Source organism: Poromitra crassiceps (genome assembly GCF_964638095.1).
Source record: "Poromitra crassiceps genome assembly, chromosome: 3".
NCBI lineage: Eukaryota > Metazoa > Chordata > Actinopteri > Beryciformes > Melamphaidae > Poromitra > Poromitra crassiceps.
The window spans coordinates 48,715,821-48,736,899 of NC_139625.1; the positions used below are offsets into that span (position 1 = coordinate 48,715,821).

At 44.7% G+C, this 21,079-nt stretch overlaps 1 protein-coding gene across 2 annotated transcripts in view; it reads right to left on the reverse strand.

The window, feature by feature from the left end:
- sec23a (Sec23 homolog A, coat complex II component) overlaps positions 1 to 21,079 on the reverse strand; it is a 44,290-nt gene that overhangs the window by 16,845 nt on the left and 6,366 nt on the right. For both annotated transcript variants that reach the window (XM_083633988.1, XM_083633987.1), the window contains 10 exons: positions 18,628 to 18,714; positions 17,563 to 17,799; positions 13,469 to 13,545; positions 11,238 to 11,382; positions 7,043 to 7,201; positions 5,551 to 5,666; positions 4,937 to 5,060; positions 4,465 to 4,545; positions 4,065 to 4,154; positions 126 to 232 (listed from right to left, as the gene is read on the reverse strand). In XM_083633988.1, coding sequence (XP_083490114.1) covers positions 126 to 232; positions 4,065 to 4,154; positions 4,465 to 4,545; positions 4,937 to 5,060; positions 5,551 to 5,666; positions 7,043 to 7,201; positions 11,238 to 11,382; positions 13,469 to 13,545; positions 17,563 to 17,799; positions 18,628 to 18,714 — 1,223 coding nt within the window. The remainder of the gene's footprint in view (positions 1 to 125; positions 233 to 4,064; positions 4,155 to 4,464; positions 4,546 to 4,936; positions 5,061 to 5,550; positions 5,667 to 7,042; positions 7,202 to 11,237; positions 11,383 to 13,468; positions 13,546 to 17,562; positions 17,800 to 18,627; positions 18,715 to 21,079) is intronic.

Below are 21,079 nucleotides of genomic sequence, written 5' to 3' on the forward strand. Positions count from 1 at the left end.
TCACCAACCCATAGTTTGGGAAATACTGATTTAGAAAATTCAAAAATCATGACCTATACCTAGTGTGTGTGTGTGTGTGTGTGTGTGTGTGTGTGTGTGTGCGTGTGCTTGCACTAGCAGCGTACTTCCTGGCGGTGGTTGTGACCCGGATGCGTCTCTGTCCAGATGAGTGTTGGTACTGAGTGACGAACTGAACGGCTCCACGGCCGCCCTGAGGGATCGGAGCGTTGTGCTGTGGAAAAATGACAGGAGAGAGGGGTGAAAACGACTGGAGACAGGGATGAAAATGACAGGAGGGATGAAAACGACTGGAGGGATGAAAACCACAGGAGAGAGGGATTAAAATGACTGGAGAGAGGGATGAAAACGACTGGAGGGGTGAAAACGACTGGAGAGAGGGATGAAAACGACTGGAGAGAGGGGTGAAAATGACTGGAGGGATGAAAACCACAGGAGAGAGGGATTAAAACGACTGGAGAGAGGGATGAAAACGACTGGAGAGGGATTAAAATGACAGGAGAGAGGGGTGAAAATGACTGGAGAGAGGGGTGAAAACGACTGGAGAGAGGGGTGAAAACGACTGGAGGGATGAAAACCACAGGAGAGAGGGATTAAAACGACTGGAGAGAGGGATTAAAATGACAGGAGAGAGGGGTGAAAAAGACTGGAGAGGGGTGAAAACGACTGGAGAGAGGGATTAAAACGACTGGAGAGAGGGATTAAAACGACTGGAGAGAGGGATTAAAACGACTGGAGGGATGAAAACGACTGGAGAGAGGGGTGAAAATGACTGGAGAGAGGGGTGAAAACGACTGGAGGGATGAAAACCACAGGAGGGGTGAAAACGACTGGAGAGAGGGGTGAAAACGACTGGAGAGAGGGATGAAAACGACTGGAGGGGTGAAAATGACTGGAGAGAGGGATGAAAACGACTGGAGAGAGGGATTAAAACCACTGGAGAGAGGGATGAAAACCACAGGAGGGGTGAAAACGACTGGAGAGAGGGGTGAAAATGACTGGAGAGAGGGATGAAAACGACTGGAGAGAGGGATGAAAACAACTGGAGAGAGGGATGAAAACGACTGGAGAGAGGGGTGAAAACGACTGGAGAGAGGGGTGAAAACGACTGGAGAGAGGGATTAAAACGACTGGAGGGATGAAAACGACTGGAGAGGGGTGAAAACGACTGGAGAGAGGGATTAAAACGACTGGAGAGGGGGTGAAAACGACTGGAGGGGTGAAACCGACTGGAGAGAGGGGTGAAAACGACTGGAGGGGTGAAAATGACTGGAGAGAGGGATGAAAACGACTGGAGAGAGGGGTGAAAACGACTGGAGAGAGGGGTGAAAACGACTGGAGAGAGGGATTAAAACGACTGGAGGGATGAAAACGACTGGAGAGGGGTGAAAACGACTGGAGAGAGGGATTAAAACGACTGGAGAGGGGGTGAAAACGACTGGAGGGGTGAAAACGACTGGAGAGAGGGGTGAAAACGACTGGAGGGGTGAAAATGACTGGAGAGAGGGATGAAAACGACTGGAGAGAGGGGTGAAAACAACTGGAGGGATGAAAACCACAGGAGGGATTAAAACGACTGGAGAGAGGGGTGAAAACGACTGGAGAGAGGGGTGAAAACGACTGGAGGGATGAAAACGACTGGAGAGGGGTGAAAACGACTGGAGAGAGGGATTAAAATGACTGGAGAGGGGGTGAAAACGACTGGAGGGGTGAAAACGACTGGAGAGAGGGGTGAAAACGACTGGAGAGAGGGGTGAAAACGACTGGAGAGAGGGGTGAAAATGACTGGAGGGGTGAAAACGACTGGAGAGAGGGGTGAAAACGACTGGAGAGAGGGGTGAAAACGACTGGAGAGGGGTGAAAACGACTGGAGAGAGGGGTAAATACGACTGGAGAGAGGGATGAAAACGACTGGAGGGATGAAAACGACTGGAGAGGGGTGAAAACGACTGGAGAGAGGGATTAAAACGACTGGAGAGGGGGTGAAAACGACTGGAGGGGTGAAAACGACTGGAGAGAGGGGTGAAAACGACTGGAGGGGTGAAAATGACTGAGAGGGATGAAAACGACTGGAGAGAGGGGTGAAAACAACTGGAGGGATGAAAACCACAGGAGGGATTAAAACGACTGGAGGGATGAAAATGACTGATAGCAATTCATCCACATTAGCAAGCGCAAGCTAACATTATCTAAAAATAGCCAGCTGAAACCAAAATAGCACAATATATTTGCCACAGTCATTTTATGCATCACTTTTGGCTCGAGCCAGCCATTTATTCTGGTAAAACACAGTGATGTCTTCTGTAGACAGTTTCATGGTAAAAAGCTAACACAACAAGCTGCAAGCTAAGGTCCCTCCATGAATCAAAGGCACAATGCGCGCCAAGAAGATTGTTGCTCAACGTTGGAATCCTCCACATGATATATCACATACTCATTGGCTTCGGAGCTTTCTGGACATATCATACCTGGAACTATCTTCAGCAAGAATTAACAATGCAAAACCAAACACGATTGTAGTATGGACAGATTTAATTTCAAAGTTAAAAGATCTTCTGATTAGGTGATCATTTTTATTTGATGTCTGCCTGTTTTTGTTTTTGTTTTTGTTTTAATTTATATGGTCAGTTGCAATAGCTGGATTGGTGGTAAGGGGTGGGGGGTGGGGAGGGATAAGTGGGTTTATAAATATTCATAATTGTATGGTAGTCATATATACTGTATATATTGTATGAATGTATGCTTTGCCTACAAAATAAAAAATGAATGATAAAAAAAAAGGCACAATGTGCCCTCTAGTTGCCACCCGGCGTCGGATGCATTGCTGCTGTTTGGTGAAACGGGCTTCACTATGGACTTTTTTGTTGGACTGTTGTTGTTGTTGTCGTTTGTTGATGTTAGTGGACTTTATTTCTAAGCTAACGTTAGCTAGTGTTGGAGGCTGTGGACCTTCTTCTCTGGTTTACTGGTAGAGTGCTGTAGAAAAGAGGCGAGCTTGGGCAGAAACCTCACATCACAACCTGAGTCCGTCACATAGAGATTAGCCCACAGGCTGTTATAGACAACAGAGAAAGTCATGGAAGGTCTAATTTTTTAAAGGATGGCTTTACTGGTAATCAACCCACTTTGTATCATTAATAATCTCGGTAATATAAGCACATGGGCAGTGATTACATCTCTGTGTTTTCCTCATGGAGATCTCCCATTTCCTCCTCTGGCAAAGCTCTCCGTTCTGACACGTTTTACGTCATTATGCGTCACAACGGAGCTGCGGAGGTTGTGCTGGAGATGTCGAATCTGCTCCGAGGGCGGCTGTTATTGTTTATTTTTATTTTTTAAGTGTCCACAGAGAATCGCATTGAGAGCCTTAACGAGCCTTAATGACTTACAGCTGGCAGGGGCGGAGTTTCTGCAGACAGGAGCAGGAGCATTTTTCTCCGTGAGATAAACAGAGAGAGAAGGCAAAACACTGCCCATGTGCTTATATTACCAAGATTATGATACAAAGTAGTAGTAGTAGTAGTAGTAGTAGTAGAAAACTTTAATGTCTTCCAAGGAGGCAATTTGTTGTACAACACATTACATGAGGACACAGACACATTAAAACGGCATACAGAAATCATAAAATCATCTATAGCGGTCAATAACACGCAAAGTGGGTTGATTACCGGTAAATCCTTAAGTTACGTTAGATCCCATGCACTCATTGCCAATAAAAAATGTAATACATGTTAATCAATAAATGTAAATTGCTTCAACAATTCTTACATAGGCTATAACTTAAATAACACCAGTGGTAGTATTTTCAACGCCACAACAGCAGATTTGTGATTCTACTTATTTTCCATCTTTCTTTCCTGGTATTCTGACATCAGTCGTTTAACAAGATTAAGGTTCTGCTGCAGGCAGCTGCTTCAGCTCTGACAGATCAATCCAATCTGAAACCAACCAAACCCAGCTAACAAAGAGCTAGACTAAACTAAACCAAACCCAGCTAACAAAGAGCTAGACTAAACCAACCCACTTTGTTAAATGGGAGGCGGTACCTGGTTCACCACCTCGAAGTAGAGAGCCAGTGTCGTACTCTGATCCAGACCACAGATCTTCCACTGGCACGTTCCTCCTGTCCCGATCTCCTGCACACAGACGTGCACACACACACGCACACGCACACACACACAGATTCAGCTCACACATAGACACGCATGCATGCACGCACACACACACACACACACACACACACACACACACACACACACACACACACACACACACACACACACACACACACACACACACACACACACACACACACACACACACACAGATTCAGCTCACACCCTCAGAGCAGCTGTACATGCTATAAAACAGTATAAATAAGATATAAATAAAACAGTGGTTTCAGGTAAGTTAGCTTAGCTGTCCTGCTAGCTTGTTGTGCCTTACGTTCTCGGAGACGCAGGGTCCTTTGGCGTTAAGAGAGACGCAGGGTCCGATGGCTCCTGAGACCTTCACCTCTCGGGATGTCTGAAAACAAACACACTCCACATCACAAACCAAATGCACCCCGCATCACAAACCAAACGCACCACAATGGTTTGATGAGCTCTGCTAATTTGTGCATTATGGAAAAAAACAATATCGCGGCAGCACTCTGCACCAGCCCAGTCTCTCAGTGGAAAATAAGTTTTGCCGTTCTTCAGAATGGATTTGACTGGATCCGACACTGACTGGCTGAAGGAGTTGTCTGTCAAGGCAAGTACTCCCACCCACTGAAATCTCTGTGGATGGATTGATTGGGCTGATGGACTGATATATGTAGAGCGAAACCGCATGTGAGGTCATGTGATCAGGATAGTTTTAAGCAGGCTACAGATGGACAACACAGCGGGGCAGGAAGTGATGTCACGACTCGTACCTTGATCTCCAGCGTGGCGGCGAAGGCCATCTTGAAGTTGCCCTGCACGTCTTTGGTGAAAACTCTCTGGAAGGTTTGCTTAAACAGAGAAGTGTTGAACGAGTCTGCCATCACCATGTAGCCCCTACACAAAGAAAGAAAGAAAGAAAGAAAGAAAGTTAATTTCCTAGATGCCAGTTCCTCGAATGGCCTCTTGATGCTGGCTCCAAAAGCCAGGCCATCCCCATTGACTCTCATGTTAAAATGCCTGACTTTACAGCAGAAATAAACATGTTTACAGCCTGGAACAAAATGTGGTTTTGGTGCTCTGTAGCTAGCAAGCTAGTTCATTGTGACTGACAGGTCGTCTGTCCAGTGATTGATCGTGGTGCTCACCGATCACAGACTGATAGCAGGTGCTGCTGCAGCCATCTTGGTGCCAAAATCAACCAAATGCCAAACTCAAGGTTCCAGAACAGAGGTCCACAAACCAATGGGAGATGGCACGGAGGCTGCGTCCATATTTTTAGTTTATGGTTGGTTGGTGTGTGTGTGTGTGCGTTTGTTTGTGTGTGTGTGTGTGTGTGTGTGCGCGTGTGTGCATGCATGTGTGCGTGCGTGTCTGTACTCTGTACCCTGTGTGGTTGGAGCAGCACTTCATCTCCAGCAGGCCGGTCTGGTCCAGAGCACAGGCGTATATGTCGATGATGTGACCGTTAGTGGAGGCTCTGCTGGCCAGGGCCTCGTAGTGCTACACGCACACAAACACACACACACACACACACACACACACACACACACACAGATAACAACATAATTTACCGTTAAATCTCATTAGTCCTGCAAACCTCCTTCAAGCTGCAGACTTTCATTGGTCATCACAGCACCCTATAATCGGAGAGGAGGCTCCGACCCACAATTGCAAATTGCATGGGCAAGCGATTTGTCAATAAATAAATAAATACTGGCGAACAGTGTGGCTAATCAACAGACCAGGTCATGACTCACCAATATGGGTGGGAATCACCAGATGCCCACGATACGATACTAAAACAATACTTGAGTCACGATACGATAGTATTGCGATATATTGAATATTGCGATATTTCGATATATTGCCATTTCTTACTTTTTCAACTGCAAATGATGTCCCCAAAGGAAAACTTTGTCAACATCTGGTTTATATAAAAACAATTTTCCAGTCTGTACATCTGACTTCAACCATTTTTTTGCCGCAACATTGTCAAGTAGACAGACCAACAACTTTCATAGTCATGTCATAGTTGCATGCACCTGACAAACTGAACTGTTTGTTACAGTCTACTTACAGTCCACCTTAGCTGGATGCGTGTGGACTACTGTACTTACCGTAGGTAGTTTTTGAACAATGCAACTTCACTTCACTCGCACAAAACATCTTGTAACTGGGGAATTTGTAAATTACTGTTATGACAAAACTGTTACTGTTAAAACAAAATGAAAATATGCTACCGTTTGTTTACTGCTGGCCTTGGAACTAAAGTTTATAGTAGCCCGGTGGCCTGGCATGGCCTGCAATTTTTTCTTTTTTTTGCAATATCGATACTTGGCGTCCAAATATCGATACAATATCGCCAGGCACAATATCGTGATACTATGGTGTATCGATTTTTTCCCCCACCCCTACTCACCAACACATGAAATATCTTAAAAATGACGAAATACACTGGAGGGGGGCTTTAACCAATCAAATCGGAATATTTTGATAATGTTTGATTGGTGTGCCATTGGCTAAACACAGACAAACAAGGATTGGACATCTGGAATCTGACCAAAGATCTCCAAACAAGGACAGACAGCCATGCCACACCAAACAAACATCTGTTTGTCTTTGTTGTAGAAGGTCTGATTGGTGTGCCAACTGTGCCATGGGCTTTTTAAGGTGTGGAGTAGCAATACTCAGTCCTTACACACCCACACTCACTCACTCACTCTCACTCTCACACACACACACACACACTCACTCACACACACACACAAACACGCGCGCGCACACACACACACACACACACACACACACACACACACACACACAGACAGACAGACAGACAGAGACACAGACACACAGACACATACACACACACACACCTTGGTGGCCTTCTTCATGAACTTGGCGTTGTCCTTGTCGATGTCGTGCCAGGACCTGATGGGCGTCTTCAGCTCGTCTCCCACCACCATGCCGGGCCCCTGGGTGGCCGGCCCCCCCACAAACGTCAGGATGCGCGAACCCGTGTTTGGGAAGGTGCACTGTGGGCAGAGGGGAGGGTTACTTTTCAAATGTATTCCACTACAGAATACTGAATACATGCCCTAAAATGTCATTTGTAACATATTCCATTAGAATACTCAAGTTAGGTAACATAGTCTAAATACTTTGATTACTTTTGGAATACTTCAAATCATCTTGCTGAGCCATTTGTCGGGGTCACTCTGAATGTACGCAAACGTGAGGGCAATGCGGTCGCAACGCACACTGATGTAATGTTGCGACCTTCTTCAGCATGTTTGTCAGTAAAATGTGTTATATTTCCATGTTAAAAACACATTCCTGACAGAGTTCTGGCTGTGTGTTTGTCAGTAAAATGTTCTTAATATTTCATGTCAAAAACACATTCCTCAGCCTGGGACTTTACAAAATTTAAGTTTTGCTATGAAAAACTCTGTCAGAATTCTAAACCAAGTTAGGAGTGTTTTGAGTCTACCAGATGTTTCTGCCCACACACCAATTTGTTTTAATCATTCTTTTTTACCTCCATGGTCAGACAACAACTACCATGCCTGGAGTGAGAAATGGCTGGTTTCCATCAGAGACCTATACATAAATGGTCATTTTGCATCCCAACACGCACTGGCTCAGATACCTACAAGTTAGAGATTATGTTCGATCCAAGATTCGTGACTTTGAAGTTGTAGCAAATGAGCATGCTTTTTTTAAATGTTTTGTTAAGCCCCCCTCACTCCAGGCATCTTATTTCTAGATTTGTGCATCTGTTTGGTGGCTGCATCAGGGCCCCCACTGAGAGGATTAATTAGAGAGGCGTGGCAGGAGGAACTTGGTTTTGATTTGTCTGAAATTATATGGGACAGGAGACTTGTCTGTGGTCCAATTCTGCTCAATTAACAGCAGACACCAGCTGATCCAATTTAAAGTCACGCACCGTCTTCATTATTCCAAGTCTAGGTTGCACAAGATCTACCCTTCTGTCTCACCACTATGTGATAGGTGTCAGGTGTTAGATGGTACACTGTCCCACGCTTTTTGGTTTTGCCCTTCACTATCCGGATTCTGGGCCAAAATATTTGATTGGTACTCTAAGGTCTATAAAATAACCCTTCAGCCAGAGGCGGGACTCGCCATCTTCGGCTGCTCTGAATCCTCCCTATGGCTGTGCAACAATCTCTGACACAGGAGACGACTGTTGCCAAGAGACTCATTCTGGGAGTGGAAGTCCCCCTCTCCACCTTCTTTTCAGCTGTGGCTGACAGACATGGTCTCGGTTATACTGTATGTATGGAGAGACTCCGAGTCCTGAGGACCAATTCACTTAAGAAATTCTCAACTATCTGGGACCCATTTCTGGCCTACTTGGACGAGGTTAAAAGTGACAAGTAACTCGCCCAGCTGACTTTTCATGGACCCCTTGCGTGGGATCTTACACCAACTCCACTGGCTCCCCATCAAACTACGCATAGACTATAAAATCCTCCTCCATACTTTCAAGGCCATCCACAACCTCGCCCCCCCATACCTGTCCGACCTCCTCCACCTCAACATTCCCACCCGGTCCCTCAGGTCTGCCTCCTCCATCAACCTCACTGTCCCCCCTGCCCGTCTGTCCACCATGGGGGCAAGAGCATTCAGCTGCTCTGCCCCTCGCCTCTGGAACTCCCTCCCCCCCGACATCAGGAACATCGACGCCATCAACATCAACTCATTCAAAACAAACCTCAAAACACACCTGTTTAGGCAGGCGTATGTCTGAGACACATTTCCCGCTGGTTGCTCTGCTGCAAGCTCTGTGCTTTTTTTTCTGTCATGTAATTTAACTGTTTTGATTGTATTTTTGTAACTGTTTACTTGTTGTACGGCGACCTTGAGTGCCGTGAAAGGCGCCTTATAAAATAAATGTATTATTATTATTATTATTATATCACGCGGCTGGCAGCACCACGCTGTAACATTGGAACGGACATGTTGTCGAGTTACATTAGCCAGATGGCTCAGCTCTGCCTGCCACAGTGCTGCTGTAGGCTAGCGCGCTGCAAACTGTGGAATGGAATTTCTGGAGCAGAGCCATGTCTCATGTTACGTTACATTATTCAGCACGAGCCATGTAAACTAGATCGGATCCAGCACGCACGTGGATCGGCAATATCCGATCTGTGAATTACGTCAGTATCGGCACCTGATAACGATATTGGATTGGTCCCATCCCTACGAAAACCTTCTATCCTCCTACCCCTGCACACCTCCAGCAGGCCCACAGCAATGGACAAAGCCTTCCATCCTACATCCTACCCTCCTATTCCCCTTCACCTGGAGCAGGACCACAGCGATGGACTTCCTACATCCTACCCCCCCTCACCTCCAGCAGGCCCACAGCGATGGACATAGACTTCCATCCTACGTCCTACCCCTCAAGTCAAGTCAAGTCAAGTTTATTTGTATAGCCCTAATTCACAAGCATGTCCCAGAGGGCTTCACAGAAAATATGTCTAGCTAATTCTAGCTGACACAACAGTAGCAAATTACAGAATAATGATAACACATTGAACAATTGATATAGAAATATAGAAAATATAGGAGAGCGGAGGAGAGAGCAGGAGAAGGGAGGGAGAGCAGGGGGAATGTGAGAGAGTGATGGGGTGGGGAGGGAATGGGAAATGTTGGGGAGTATAGGAGGTGGGGAAGGAGCAGTGGAGGGGGGAAAGAGGAGAGAGCAGGAGAGGGGAGGGAGAGCGGGGGGATGTGGAAGAGAAGAGAGCAGGGAGAGGAAGGAGGTGGGGAGAGAATGGGAAATGTGGGGGAGGAGAGAACGGAGAAGGAGAGGTGGGGAAAGGAGCAGGGGAAGGGGGAAAGAAAGAGAATGGGTGCGATGCTTTAAAATAGAATGGATGCCATGCTTTAGAAAAGTGTGTGTGGGGGGGGGGGGGGGGTTCGGGAACGGGAGGATGTGGGGAGGGAGAGCAGGGGGAGTATGAGAGACTATATGGAGAGAACAGGGAAAGGAGGGCTAGCTGACACAACAGTAACAAATTACAGTAGTAATAATAACAAATCGAACAATCAGAGAAATATAGACACACATTTTACAAACGGACATATCATGTCGATTTCTTTGCAACCAAACTATGCTTAACGTAATTTGCTGAAAGCCTTTAGTAGTGAATCCCTTTTGCCAAATAAACACATATTCACATATAGGGCTTATGGGTACCACGCTTTAGGGTAGAATGGGTGCAATGCTTTAGAATAGTGGCGGAATAGTGAGAGGGGATAGAATGGGTGCCATGCTTTGGAGTAGAATGGGTGCCATGCTTTAGAATAGTGGAGAAGGGGGAAAGAGGAGAGAGCAGGAGAGGGGAGGGGAGAGGGAGAGCGGGGGAATGTGGGGGAGGAGAGAGCAGGGAGAGGGAGGAGGTGGGGAGAGAATGGGAAATGTGGGGGAGGAGAGAACAGAGAAGGAGAGGTGGGAGGGTGCAGGGGAGGGAGAGCAGGGGGAATGTGAGAGGAGAGAGCAGGAAGTGGCAGGAAATGGGGAAGGTTGGGGAGAGGAGGAGGGGAAGGAGCAGGGGAGGGGAGAAAGAGGAGAGAGCAGGAGAAGGGAGGGGGAGAGCGGTGGGATGTGGGGGAGGAGAGAGCATGGAAAGGGAGGAGGTGGGGAGGGAATGGGAAATGTGGGAGAGGAGAGAACAGGAAGGGGGAGATGGGGAAGGAGCAGGGGAAGGGGGAAAGAGAAAGAGAGGGGGGGAGAAGATCAGACAATCTGACTACTCTAGACATTAACCAGAACTAACTAGGACACAGGGGATCTAGCTAATCTACAGCCTAGTCTGGCCTGTCCTAATTCTGCTCTAGTCTGATCTTAGCCTGAACACTATAACAGGTCTACAGCCTATAGCTAGGCTGTAGCTATTCTAACCTACCGGCAGCCCTCGACCAGTGATGGTGAGCACCGATGGCCCCCACCCCGGGGCCCCGCCCCCACACACATAACCCCCTACCCCCCTTCACCTGCAGCAGGCCCACAGAGATGGACATCCTACATCCTACCCCCCTCACCTCCAGCAGGCCTACAGCGATGGACATTGCGACGCCCAGTGAGCGGAGCGGTCTCTTGCCCTGTGTGACGGGCCAGGGGTCCCTCTGCAGCTCCCCCAAAAGGTCAGTCAGGTTCATGTCGATCTTCTGCACCGGCTGTAGAAACCTGTGGAGCAGGCAGGGGGCAGGATTTTACCATTTTCAAATAATCATTCAATTATAAAAGAGCAGAAAATGTATGTGACTATCTTTTTGTCTTAATGTTCCCTTGTCAACTGAAGTTAATGGGGACCAGGGGGTATTCCATCAAGCCAGCTAAAGGAAAATCCTGGCTTATTTCGATAAGCCTGGCTCATTTAAGTGAGCGTTTCGTTCCATCAAGCTGACTTATCTGAATGCCGGCTCAGTAACCATGGAAACTTATGCCTCAGAACTAGCCTGCTCTGTACCAGGCTAACTGCCAAGCTTAGTCTAGCTTTGTGTCATGAGCCCTTTTCCCACATGCGCTTTGTACCGCAAAATGACCGGAACGTGGTCTAATGCCTGCATGTGGGAAAGGCGCCGTGCCGGTATAAGCGCGACCCCGTCGTCGCGGCCATTTCACCAGTTTTGAGCCAGTCAGAAGAGCGGTATGCCACGATAGGCAGACAGGTGAGAAAGGGGTCCAGTCATTTTCCGCGACACCGGTCCTTCTCTCATCATGGGCGAGGTGTACACACGTTGCTTAACGTTCACTTCCAGCTTGCGTCATCTAATCATTCGCGCACATCAAAGCAAACTACTTCCACATTTCGCTTCGTGCATTTCGTCGCTGTGCAATGAAAGCCACTTATCTCCAAATCGCCAACTTTTCAGGAAATGAAAAAAAACCCGTGCTCTTAAAATACTGAACACCACGTTGTCATATTTGACACGTCTTCATTGTAGACAGTTTATCGCTGAATGTGTCATTACATTATTAATATCTTACCTGAATAAGCTCAAATGCTGTTACAGGATTATCACACCGTGTCTGGAGCACTTTCTGCTGGCCAGACGATTTAAACGACGATTAAACGACGATTTTCAGACGGCAGCCCGTCTTTATTGTCACACAACACACTACAACACATGCATGCGGCCACTACACACACTCATGCTGATGGTGGCCGGTGAAATATGTCCTCTGCATTTGACCCATCCAGGCTTGTCCTTTCCTCCAGGGGGCAGGCCAGGAGCAGTGGTCGCTTTCTCGTACAGCGCCCGGGGACCAACTTCGGATGTTGTCGTCACTGGTCGGATGACGATGACGATCTGATCTTCTGCATGTTTTTAGTGGGGGGGTTATATACGGAGGAACCCCCTGGGGGAGCACGGGGAGAACATGCAAACTCCACACAGACAGAAAGGCCCTTATGACGAGATACCCCACCTGGGCAGTAGGCACTGAAGATATGGGGGGGAACACAACCACAGCGCCCACAGTGTCCCAGGCGAGAATCGAACTCAGGACCTTCTGACTGTGAGGCGACAGCTCTACCACTGAGCCACCGTGCCCCAGACAGCAGCGTGTGGGAGCCTGCCTTTTAGAGCGCGAGCACGAGCCGCTGTGCTCCAGGCAGCGGGGACGCGCGGGCGGAGCTCTTCACTCTGCCAAGCCGGGGAGAGTGGCTCTGTCATGGCTTGAGCAGTCCCGGAGTAACGTGACATTATTCTTGTCAGAAACAACTTCGATTTGCATACTTTAAATGAGTTTGCAGCCGAAGGACAACCCGAAAACACCTTATTGATCTAAACCCGACCCCCCAAATAAGCTCCCCCTTCCCCCCGCCCCCCAACACATACAGGAAATTTCGCTCCTAGATTCTCACATGCCAGCGCTGAGGTGTGAAGGGAAATTCCGGGAAATGTCCGATATTGACTTACAGGTAATTTTCAGGTACGCATGTGGGAAAACGGCTAAAGAATGTCCGACGGGCAGAAGAGGACTTCAAAAAGACAGTTCCATCAGGTGTATTTTCACTCTCACATTACATGTCATGTAATACATGTAATACATACATGTCATGTAATAAAAATTAAAAACTCATGAAGATAATGTCACCACTTACACTGTCTCCAAAATCAATCAATCTAATAAATCAATCTGACTTTTACTCCCATTTATTTTCTCGGATCTCACCAGAGTTTTGAATTTTAATGAGTTCGATGATGCAAATCAATTATGTATAGTATCTCTCTCAGTGTGTGCGTGTGTGTGTATGTGTGTGTACCTGTTGGACAGAGGCTGTTGAGGAGCTTGTGGTCCTCTTCCCTGGGGGGCTGAAGGTTTGGTCAGACCCAGCATCTCCTAAAGATCAAACACATGGTGTTAATTCACATTACATTCACATTACATTACAGTCCCTGCCTGGAAACCAAACATAAATGTGTGTTTTGAGTTTGTCACACCACAGGAAATTTTTTATTATCCACCCAGTCAAATTTGAACTGAATTGAATGTCGCCAAGTATATCAAATTAGGAGCACCAATCTCTATGTTGGTGGTTGAAAGCGGAGCACTTTCAAAAGTTGAGAAATGTTAAAGCACCGGAAGAAAAAGCCTGCCCCCTCGGACTACTGTATAGTTCCCAAACTTCCCAAGACAATGTTTCACAGTAGAGACTGACCTCTGCTGGTGCGTGATGTGCACTACAATCTAGATGTATGCTGACGATACGATCATATATCTACATGCAAAAAATAAGGCACAAGCTGCAGCAGATCTGTCAGCTGCAATGGTCAATATATCAAACTGGTTAACTGAGTCATGTCTACACCTCAATGTAAGCAAAACTGTATGTATGTTTTTTTACAAGTCTGCAAACAGAGATCCAGACCCAGATGTCTTGGTAGCAGGGAGCAGTCTTGCAGTCGTGCAAGAATTTAAATACCTAGGCATAATAATAGACTCCCAGCTAACATTTAAAAAACAAGTTAAAAAAGTTGCCAACCGAATCAAATTCAACCTGGCAAATTTCAAATATATCAGGAACAATCTGACTACTGAGGCTTCAAAATTGTATGCCAATGCTATGATTTTTTCCCATATTAATTACTGTCTCACTAGTTGGACACAGACAGGTAAAACTACTTTAAAATCAGTAGAAACACTCTATAACCGAGCCCTGAAAACACTGGACAAAAAATCTAACTCATATCACCACTGCAAAATCTTAACTAAATATGACTTTTTAAATTGGGAAAACATGATAAAATTTGCAGATATTTTACTTGTGTATAAAAATTTTCATGGTCTGGCCCCCCCTCCGCTCAAGGAATTCATTTCACAAATCCAAAATTCATCTACCAGAGCCTCTACCTGAGGAGACTGTAAAATTCCACATAGGAGAAGTAGCTTTGGGCAGTCAGCCTTCTCCTACAGAGCAGCACATACCTGGAACACTATACCCGTAGAACTGAGAAACATCACATCTCTCAACTCCTTCTCCAACTCCATAAAACATTGGCTATTGAACAATCAAACATGCATCCATACTCCAGGATAGTATTTTTTGTTGTTTGTCATTGTTTGTCTGCTTTGTAGGGCATGTGCGTTTGTCTGTGCTTTTGTCCGTGCTTTACAGTAAACCAGGGGCTGCATAATTGTGCTTATATGCTTTTGTCTGTTTTTATGTGCTTATGTGCTGTTGCTCTGGCATGTATTGTATCTATGCTAATGTCATCTTGCATGTTCTTTTTATATGTGCTCATGCATGTTCTTTTTATATGCTATTAATCTGCTTGTGCTTTTCTTCTTTTATATGGTTTTGTCTACTTATGTCTTCTGTACTATTGCATGTGTTTGTTAATGTTTCACATATAACATCAACCTGCCAGGGACTGCAGACGGAAATTAGCCTGTATGGCTAAATCTGGCACATTTACATGATGGACTCACGTGCTCATGTTAATTAATGTGCATTGTCCCTTTTCTTAAATAAATAAACAAACAAACAATACATCGCCTCAATACAGCATCTCCTTATCAGTTTAATAGAAAGAGGAGTGCATGTATTTTGACTGTATTGAAAATCATACCGTTGTGACTTCTAACTGCCCTGGTATAGCCTGGGTAAGCCCTGGTATACCCTAATGGCCTATGTCCACCGCCTGCATTACAGCTCCGTGCAGCTGCCTCAACAGACCCACACTCTTATAATCTGACACAAATAGAACAGGTGCGTATTTTTTCCGTACCGCGTGTATTTCCCATCTATTAACATGGGCGAGAGTCTGTTCCAGCAGTTTTACACATCTGGGGCCGGTTGCACCAAGTGGTCTTAACTATGCCTGGTCGTAACTCCTACGTCGGTCTTTGTTAAGACCAGTCTTTAGAGTGGATTTATGCCTGTTGCACCAACACGGCTTACGTCTGGTCTTAACTATGCTGGTCGTAGCAATGCGCGTCCATGTGAATTGCCAGGGAATGCACCCTGATTGGATGATGTCGCAAAAATGTGCCTCGCGACCTGCTTGGAGCGCACTGTGCCACTACGCTCTCTCAGCCACTACTGTATGTGCATCACTACACCCTCCCTCCTCCCACCCTCCCTCGCTCGCTCCGGGGAAAAAATGGCGGTGATTGAGCCAGACAGACAGTCTGAATGAAATTGAATATAACGTTCCCAATTCTATGTATTAAATTCTAAAAAATTAACGGCAACATTTGGGAAGGCTAAGCCACACAACTAGTTAGTTATAATCTAACATCGTGCTTTCAAAGATGGAGAACTGGCTGTGTTATGACGATGACGGTAAGGACTCAAAAAGGTCTCCGCCTCCTCCTGACCAGGCGTAAGAGTTACGCCTGGTCGTAGTGAAAAGAAGGCTTAAGCCGTCTTGGTGCAACCGGCGTAGCTGTTAGGTCGTAAAGTTACGACCAACTTAGCTTAAGACCAGTTGGTGCAACTGGCCCCTGGTGTACATTGGGTTTAAGACTGTGATACCACCCAGGCCCAACATGCACGTCTACTAACCGGGGTTTCTGCAGGTTTCAACAAGTAAAATGTAAGACTTCTTAAGACCATTATGAATGCAATTTAAGACATATTTATGGCCGTATGAAATCCGTTTTATTTTTTCCAAATTAATTTTTTTTCCATTTTAATTTAAATTTAGGGGTTGGGATCAATATTTTTTGTTGACTTGGCTCTCTCAGACAGCCTCTTCGACATGTTTCTCAAAGTGAAAACCAAGTTGTGAGGTGACGTAAGGGTCCTGCGCAAGACCGACCCCCCGCTCAAAACACCCCAATCCAAAAGGGAATTATTTCTCTAGGACAATTTTACAATGATGAAATTATTTAGGTTACTACAATAATTAGGTCTACCGTAAATTCCGCACTATAAGCCGCACCGGAGTATAAGCCGCACCTGCAAAGTTGACTGTTTTTTTTACATATATAAGCCGCACCGGACTATAAGCCGCGGGTGTTTTAATGGTATTTTTTTTTATTTTATTGTGTTTTAATGTTTAATTACCATATGTAAGGGTTCATGCACAGAGGGGATTGTCGGGAAAGAGATGGCTGTTTGAGGAAGCTCCCATTTATTAACATTTCAACAAAACAACATAACACAACACCACCTGTGTTGTTTTTTACAGTGCACACAGTGTCCACGGTGTGGTGAAAAGAGGGCAAGAGAAGAAATTAAAACAGAAGTGGATTTATAGTTAGAAAGAGTGCTAAAAAAGAGAGATTTTTTTTTTTTTTTTTTTTTGGAAAAAATCCATAGATAAGCCGCACCGTTATATAAGCCGCAGGGGCCAAAAAAGGCCAAAAAACGGGAAAAAAGCCGCGGCTTATAGTCCGGAATTTACGGTACTTTTGATTTTGATAATTAGCCCCACTTTTTATCAATTTCAGCCAAATTATGGAAAATTCTGCAATATTCCATGTTTTACAGTTGATTTTACGCCCACCAATTTTTTTTTATTACCAAATTGCATGATTCCATTCGTGTTTTCTGTTTTGCGGAAATCATATGGGCCTACTATTTCACATCCATACTGGCAAAAAAAAGTAGGGTGAGATGAAGGAGAATCGGGCTTCGATGCTCGTGATGTGAAACTAGTTTGAGTGATGGTAGCAGGTTTTTGTTGCTGGCTTTTTGCAGCGCTTGACTGAAGTTAATGCAACTTTTTAAACTTCATCACCCAAACAATTTAAGACATGGCAACATCGTATTTAAGACATTTTATATAAATGCAGTCCAATTTAAGACATTTTAAGACCTAAAATTCAGATGATTGGATTTTAGACTTTTTCAGACCCCGCAGAAACCTTGCATAACTAACGTCCAGGTGCAGTGAGTGTGGTCTGTACCTGCAGCTGCTTGGCGCTCAGGTCCTTGGTTCCTCTGAACACATAGCTCTTGGAGATGCCCTCACAGCCCAGCTCGTGGACCTGCACCATGCGGCCGAAGGTGATGAGCCCCACCAGAGCTGTGGGAGGCAGCAGAGACAGAGACATCTGCAGGGACTCCTTCAATGCCTGGAGGTCCTCCTCCTCCATACAGGTGTCCACCACATACAGGAATACCAGGGGCATCTGGGGACCGCGCTGCCAGGAACACATATGCATCAATACATATATCAATAATCTATCAATCTATATCTGCTCAGAAAGCCAAGGTGTTGCAGTGCTAGTGAAATGTTTTGTGGTGCAGGAGTCTACACATTTCATGCACTGTTGAGAAATCTGACCTACAAGTTTATCTGTCGTCTTAATGTGTCTCAGAACCTGATGATTATCATGCTGCTGTCTCAACCTGGTCTCAGTGCTGTTAAGTACCAGTCCAGCATTTGGCCACATTGGTACAACTCTTTAATGTAATGTATTGGGGTATGTATATGTTATGATTTTATGTATTGTCTGTTTTTATACTGGACCTTGTGTCTGTTAATAAAGTGATGATGATGATATATACTGTAGCTACGCAGCCTCGCTTGCTCAACTTTGTGCATCGCCATGCTATTCCCTCTCCAATTATAGGCTGGTGAGATAGGTGCTGCTTATTAATGATTTGTAATTAGCCATTTATTGTTTTATCAGGCATGTATCGTTGCAGACAATAAAGGCAACATTAAACTGACCGATTTCTGAATGGAGTTTGGCAGAGCATGCCCTCCATGCAAAGTGAGATCGCTCCCATATGCTCCCTGCATAACCGCTGGCCTTCTGTGTTTTGGGTGAGATTTGGGTGGCAGTAGTAGTGTAGCCTATAGTCTAGTCATGAAATGACTGATTTGGTAGTTTTGCGATTTCCAAAGTGGCGTGAGTGAACCTCCGAAATGACATTTCAAATGTCAAAGGAAATACCTTATGTGTGTGTGTGTGTGTGTGTGTGTGTGTGTGTGTGTGTGTGTGTGTGTGTGTGCAGACTCTTACCTGCACCACATACTCTATAGTGGAGAACTGAGGCAGCAGCTCAGCCGGCTGGTTCACTTCAGAGATGCCAGCGTAGGTGGGCGGAAACTGAAACACACACACACACACACACACACACACACACACACACACACACACAGTTACTGTCGACTGTCACTCTACTACATTCCTTTTTCAGTTGCTAGGTAGTTCAGACTAAAGATAAGCAGTCCCCCCAGGAAATTGCGGATTTGCAAAAGCGATTAAATGCAAATACTGCAAAGACTATTTGCGAGGACTTGCAATTTTTTCTGCAAAAATGGCAGAACAGGTTCCTCAACTTTCCATTTTTGCCAGTTCCCACAATTTTACTGCAAAGAAAATCACATACAACTTTGTAAATTGCATTGCAATTTTTGAGAAGCGATTTTTTTTATTTAGTCTTAGTCCTGTGTCAAATATCCTTGTTAGTTTTTATCATCTTTATTCAACCTCATCCTGTTTTTATTTAGTCAAGTTTTAGTTGACTAAAAGTCTGAGTATTTTAGTCTCAACATATTCAAAGAAAATCGTAACTATTGTTTCTTTAGAATTTCCAAACTCATAAGCTGGTAACTATGACCCTCTGCTTTGTAAAATTAAAAATGATATTAGGAGATGGAATCTTGTTCCTTTTATGGGCATTAACGCCAGAGCAGAAGTGATTAAGATGAACATACTTCCGAGGCTACTTTATTTATTTCAGACATTACCTGTGGAAGTAACCGACAGGGAATTCATAGAATGGGACAAAATGATTTCACGATATATTTGGCAAGGGAAGAGACCGAGAATCAGGTATAGGACATTGCAGTTACCTAAGAATAAGGGAGGGTTAGCTTTACCGTGTTTGAAGAGTTACTATCAAGCAGCGCAAATAAAAACATTGCTGAATCTGTGCAATCCCTCTTATAAAGCGAGGTGGAAAGAAATTGAGGTTATGACAACAGATGGGGTTCCTATCCAGGCTATAATAGCCGATAATAAATTGAGGAGACACCTCCGAGAGGAGGTAAATCCATGGCTGGATATATCAATTAAAATTTGGAATACAATAATAACAAAAAATAATTTGACAATACATAGTAGGTTGATGAGATGGATTGCACATGATTCAGAATTTAGACCAAATAGAACAGACAGGAGATTCAAAACATGGGAGCGGGGACCCAAGATACACTGGGAGTTACTGAAGAATAGGAATATCAAAAGTTTTCAAGAAGTGAAGGATCAATTTGGCTTGGCTAATCAGGACTTTTATAGGTATTTGCAATTGAGACATTACATAGAGCAAACAATGAGAGAGGTGAATCTAGATGAATCAGAATTGGGAATAATTAATATGTTTACCTTGGCACATGAATCAAACTTGGGAAGAAAATTAATTTCGAATTTATATATGAGAGTGGAAGATTTGAAGGGCAGTGACACAATATATATAAAAGAGAAATGGGAGAGAGAAGCAAATATTGAGATGACAGTGGAGGAATGGGAAGAGGTCTTTGAACAACAGTGGAAAACAACATGCTCCTCATCTTGGAGAGAACATGGATGGAAAAAATCACAAGATATTTTTTAACTCAAAATATCAAAACACAAGGTGCTGGAGAATGTGTGGAGCAGACAGAGCTGACCATTTCCATGTATTCTGGGACTGCCCTATTCTAAAAGGTTACTGGCAAGAATTAAAGAAATGTATGGATGAAATAACCAAAGTGAATCTTCCACTCTCATTTGAGGTATTATACTTGGGGAAAGTAGACCAAGGGCTTGTGCGATTAGGAGACAAACATATATTTAGAATGATGTTAATTGCAAGTAAGAAAGCGGTTACAAGGAAATGGCTGAAGGCCGAAGCACCTAGGGTGGATGATTGGATTGAAGTAATGCATGATATATACAGTATGTGATGGAGAAGCTGACTTATTCTATCAGACTGCAACAGGATAAGTTTAAAGGAATTTGGGAAAAGTGGATCGGGTATATAGCGCCAATTAGAGCAGACTTTGTATAAGAGATTGTGCAGGGCAAGGAATCCCTTAGTTCAAGGTTTAATAGCTACAGATATGTACATGTTATGATTTATTTTTGTATTTTTTGTTAACTCATTGAGTGCCAGCCACTTTTGGAGAACGGACGCTCCCAGTGCCAGAGTTTCAGAGCGTTTTCAGTGATTTCTCGAGGCCCACAGAATATTGTGTGATATTACTATGTAAACACCGAACACGCAAAAAGAACAAGGAGACTCTATTGTATCATCAGCAAAAAAAAGTTTATTGATACCATTTTCCGTTCTTTAGTTATCAGCCGGAGAAGATAGGTCAAAAACAGCAAAAATATGCTTTTCTATCAGGAAGCTGAGATATTCAGCCTTTTGTGAAATGCATTATTTCAAGCACATTCACTGACTCTAGCTAATATTTTTTTGATGATG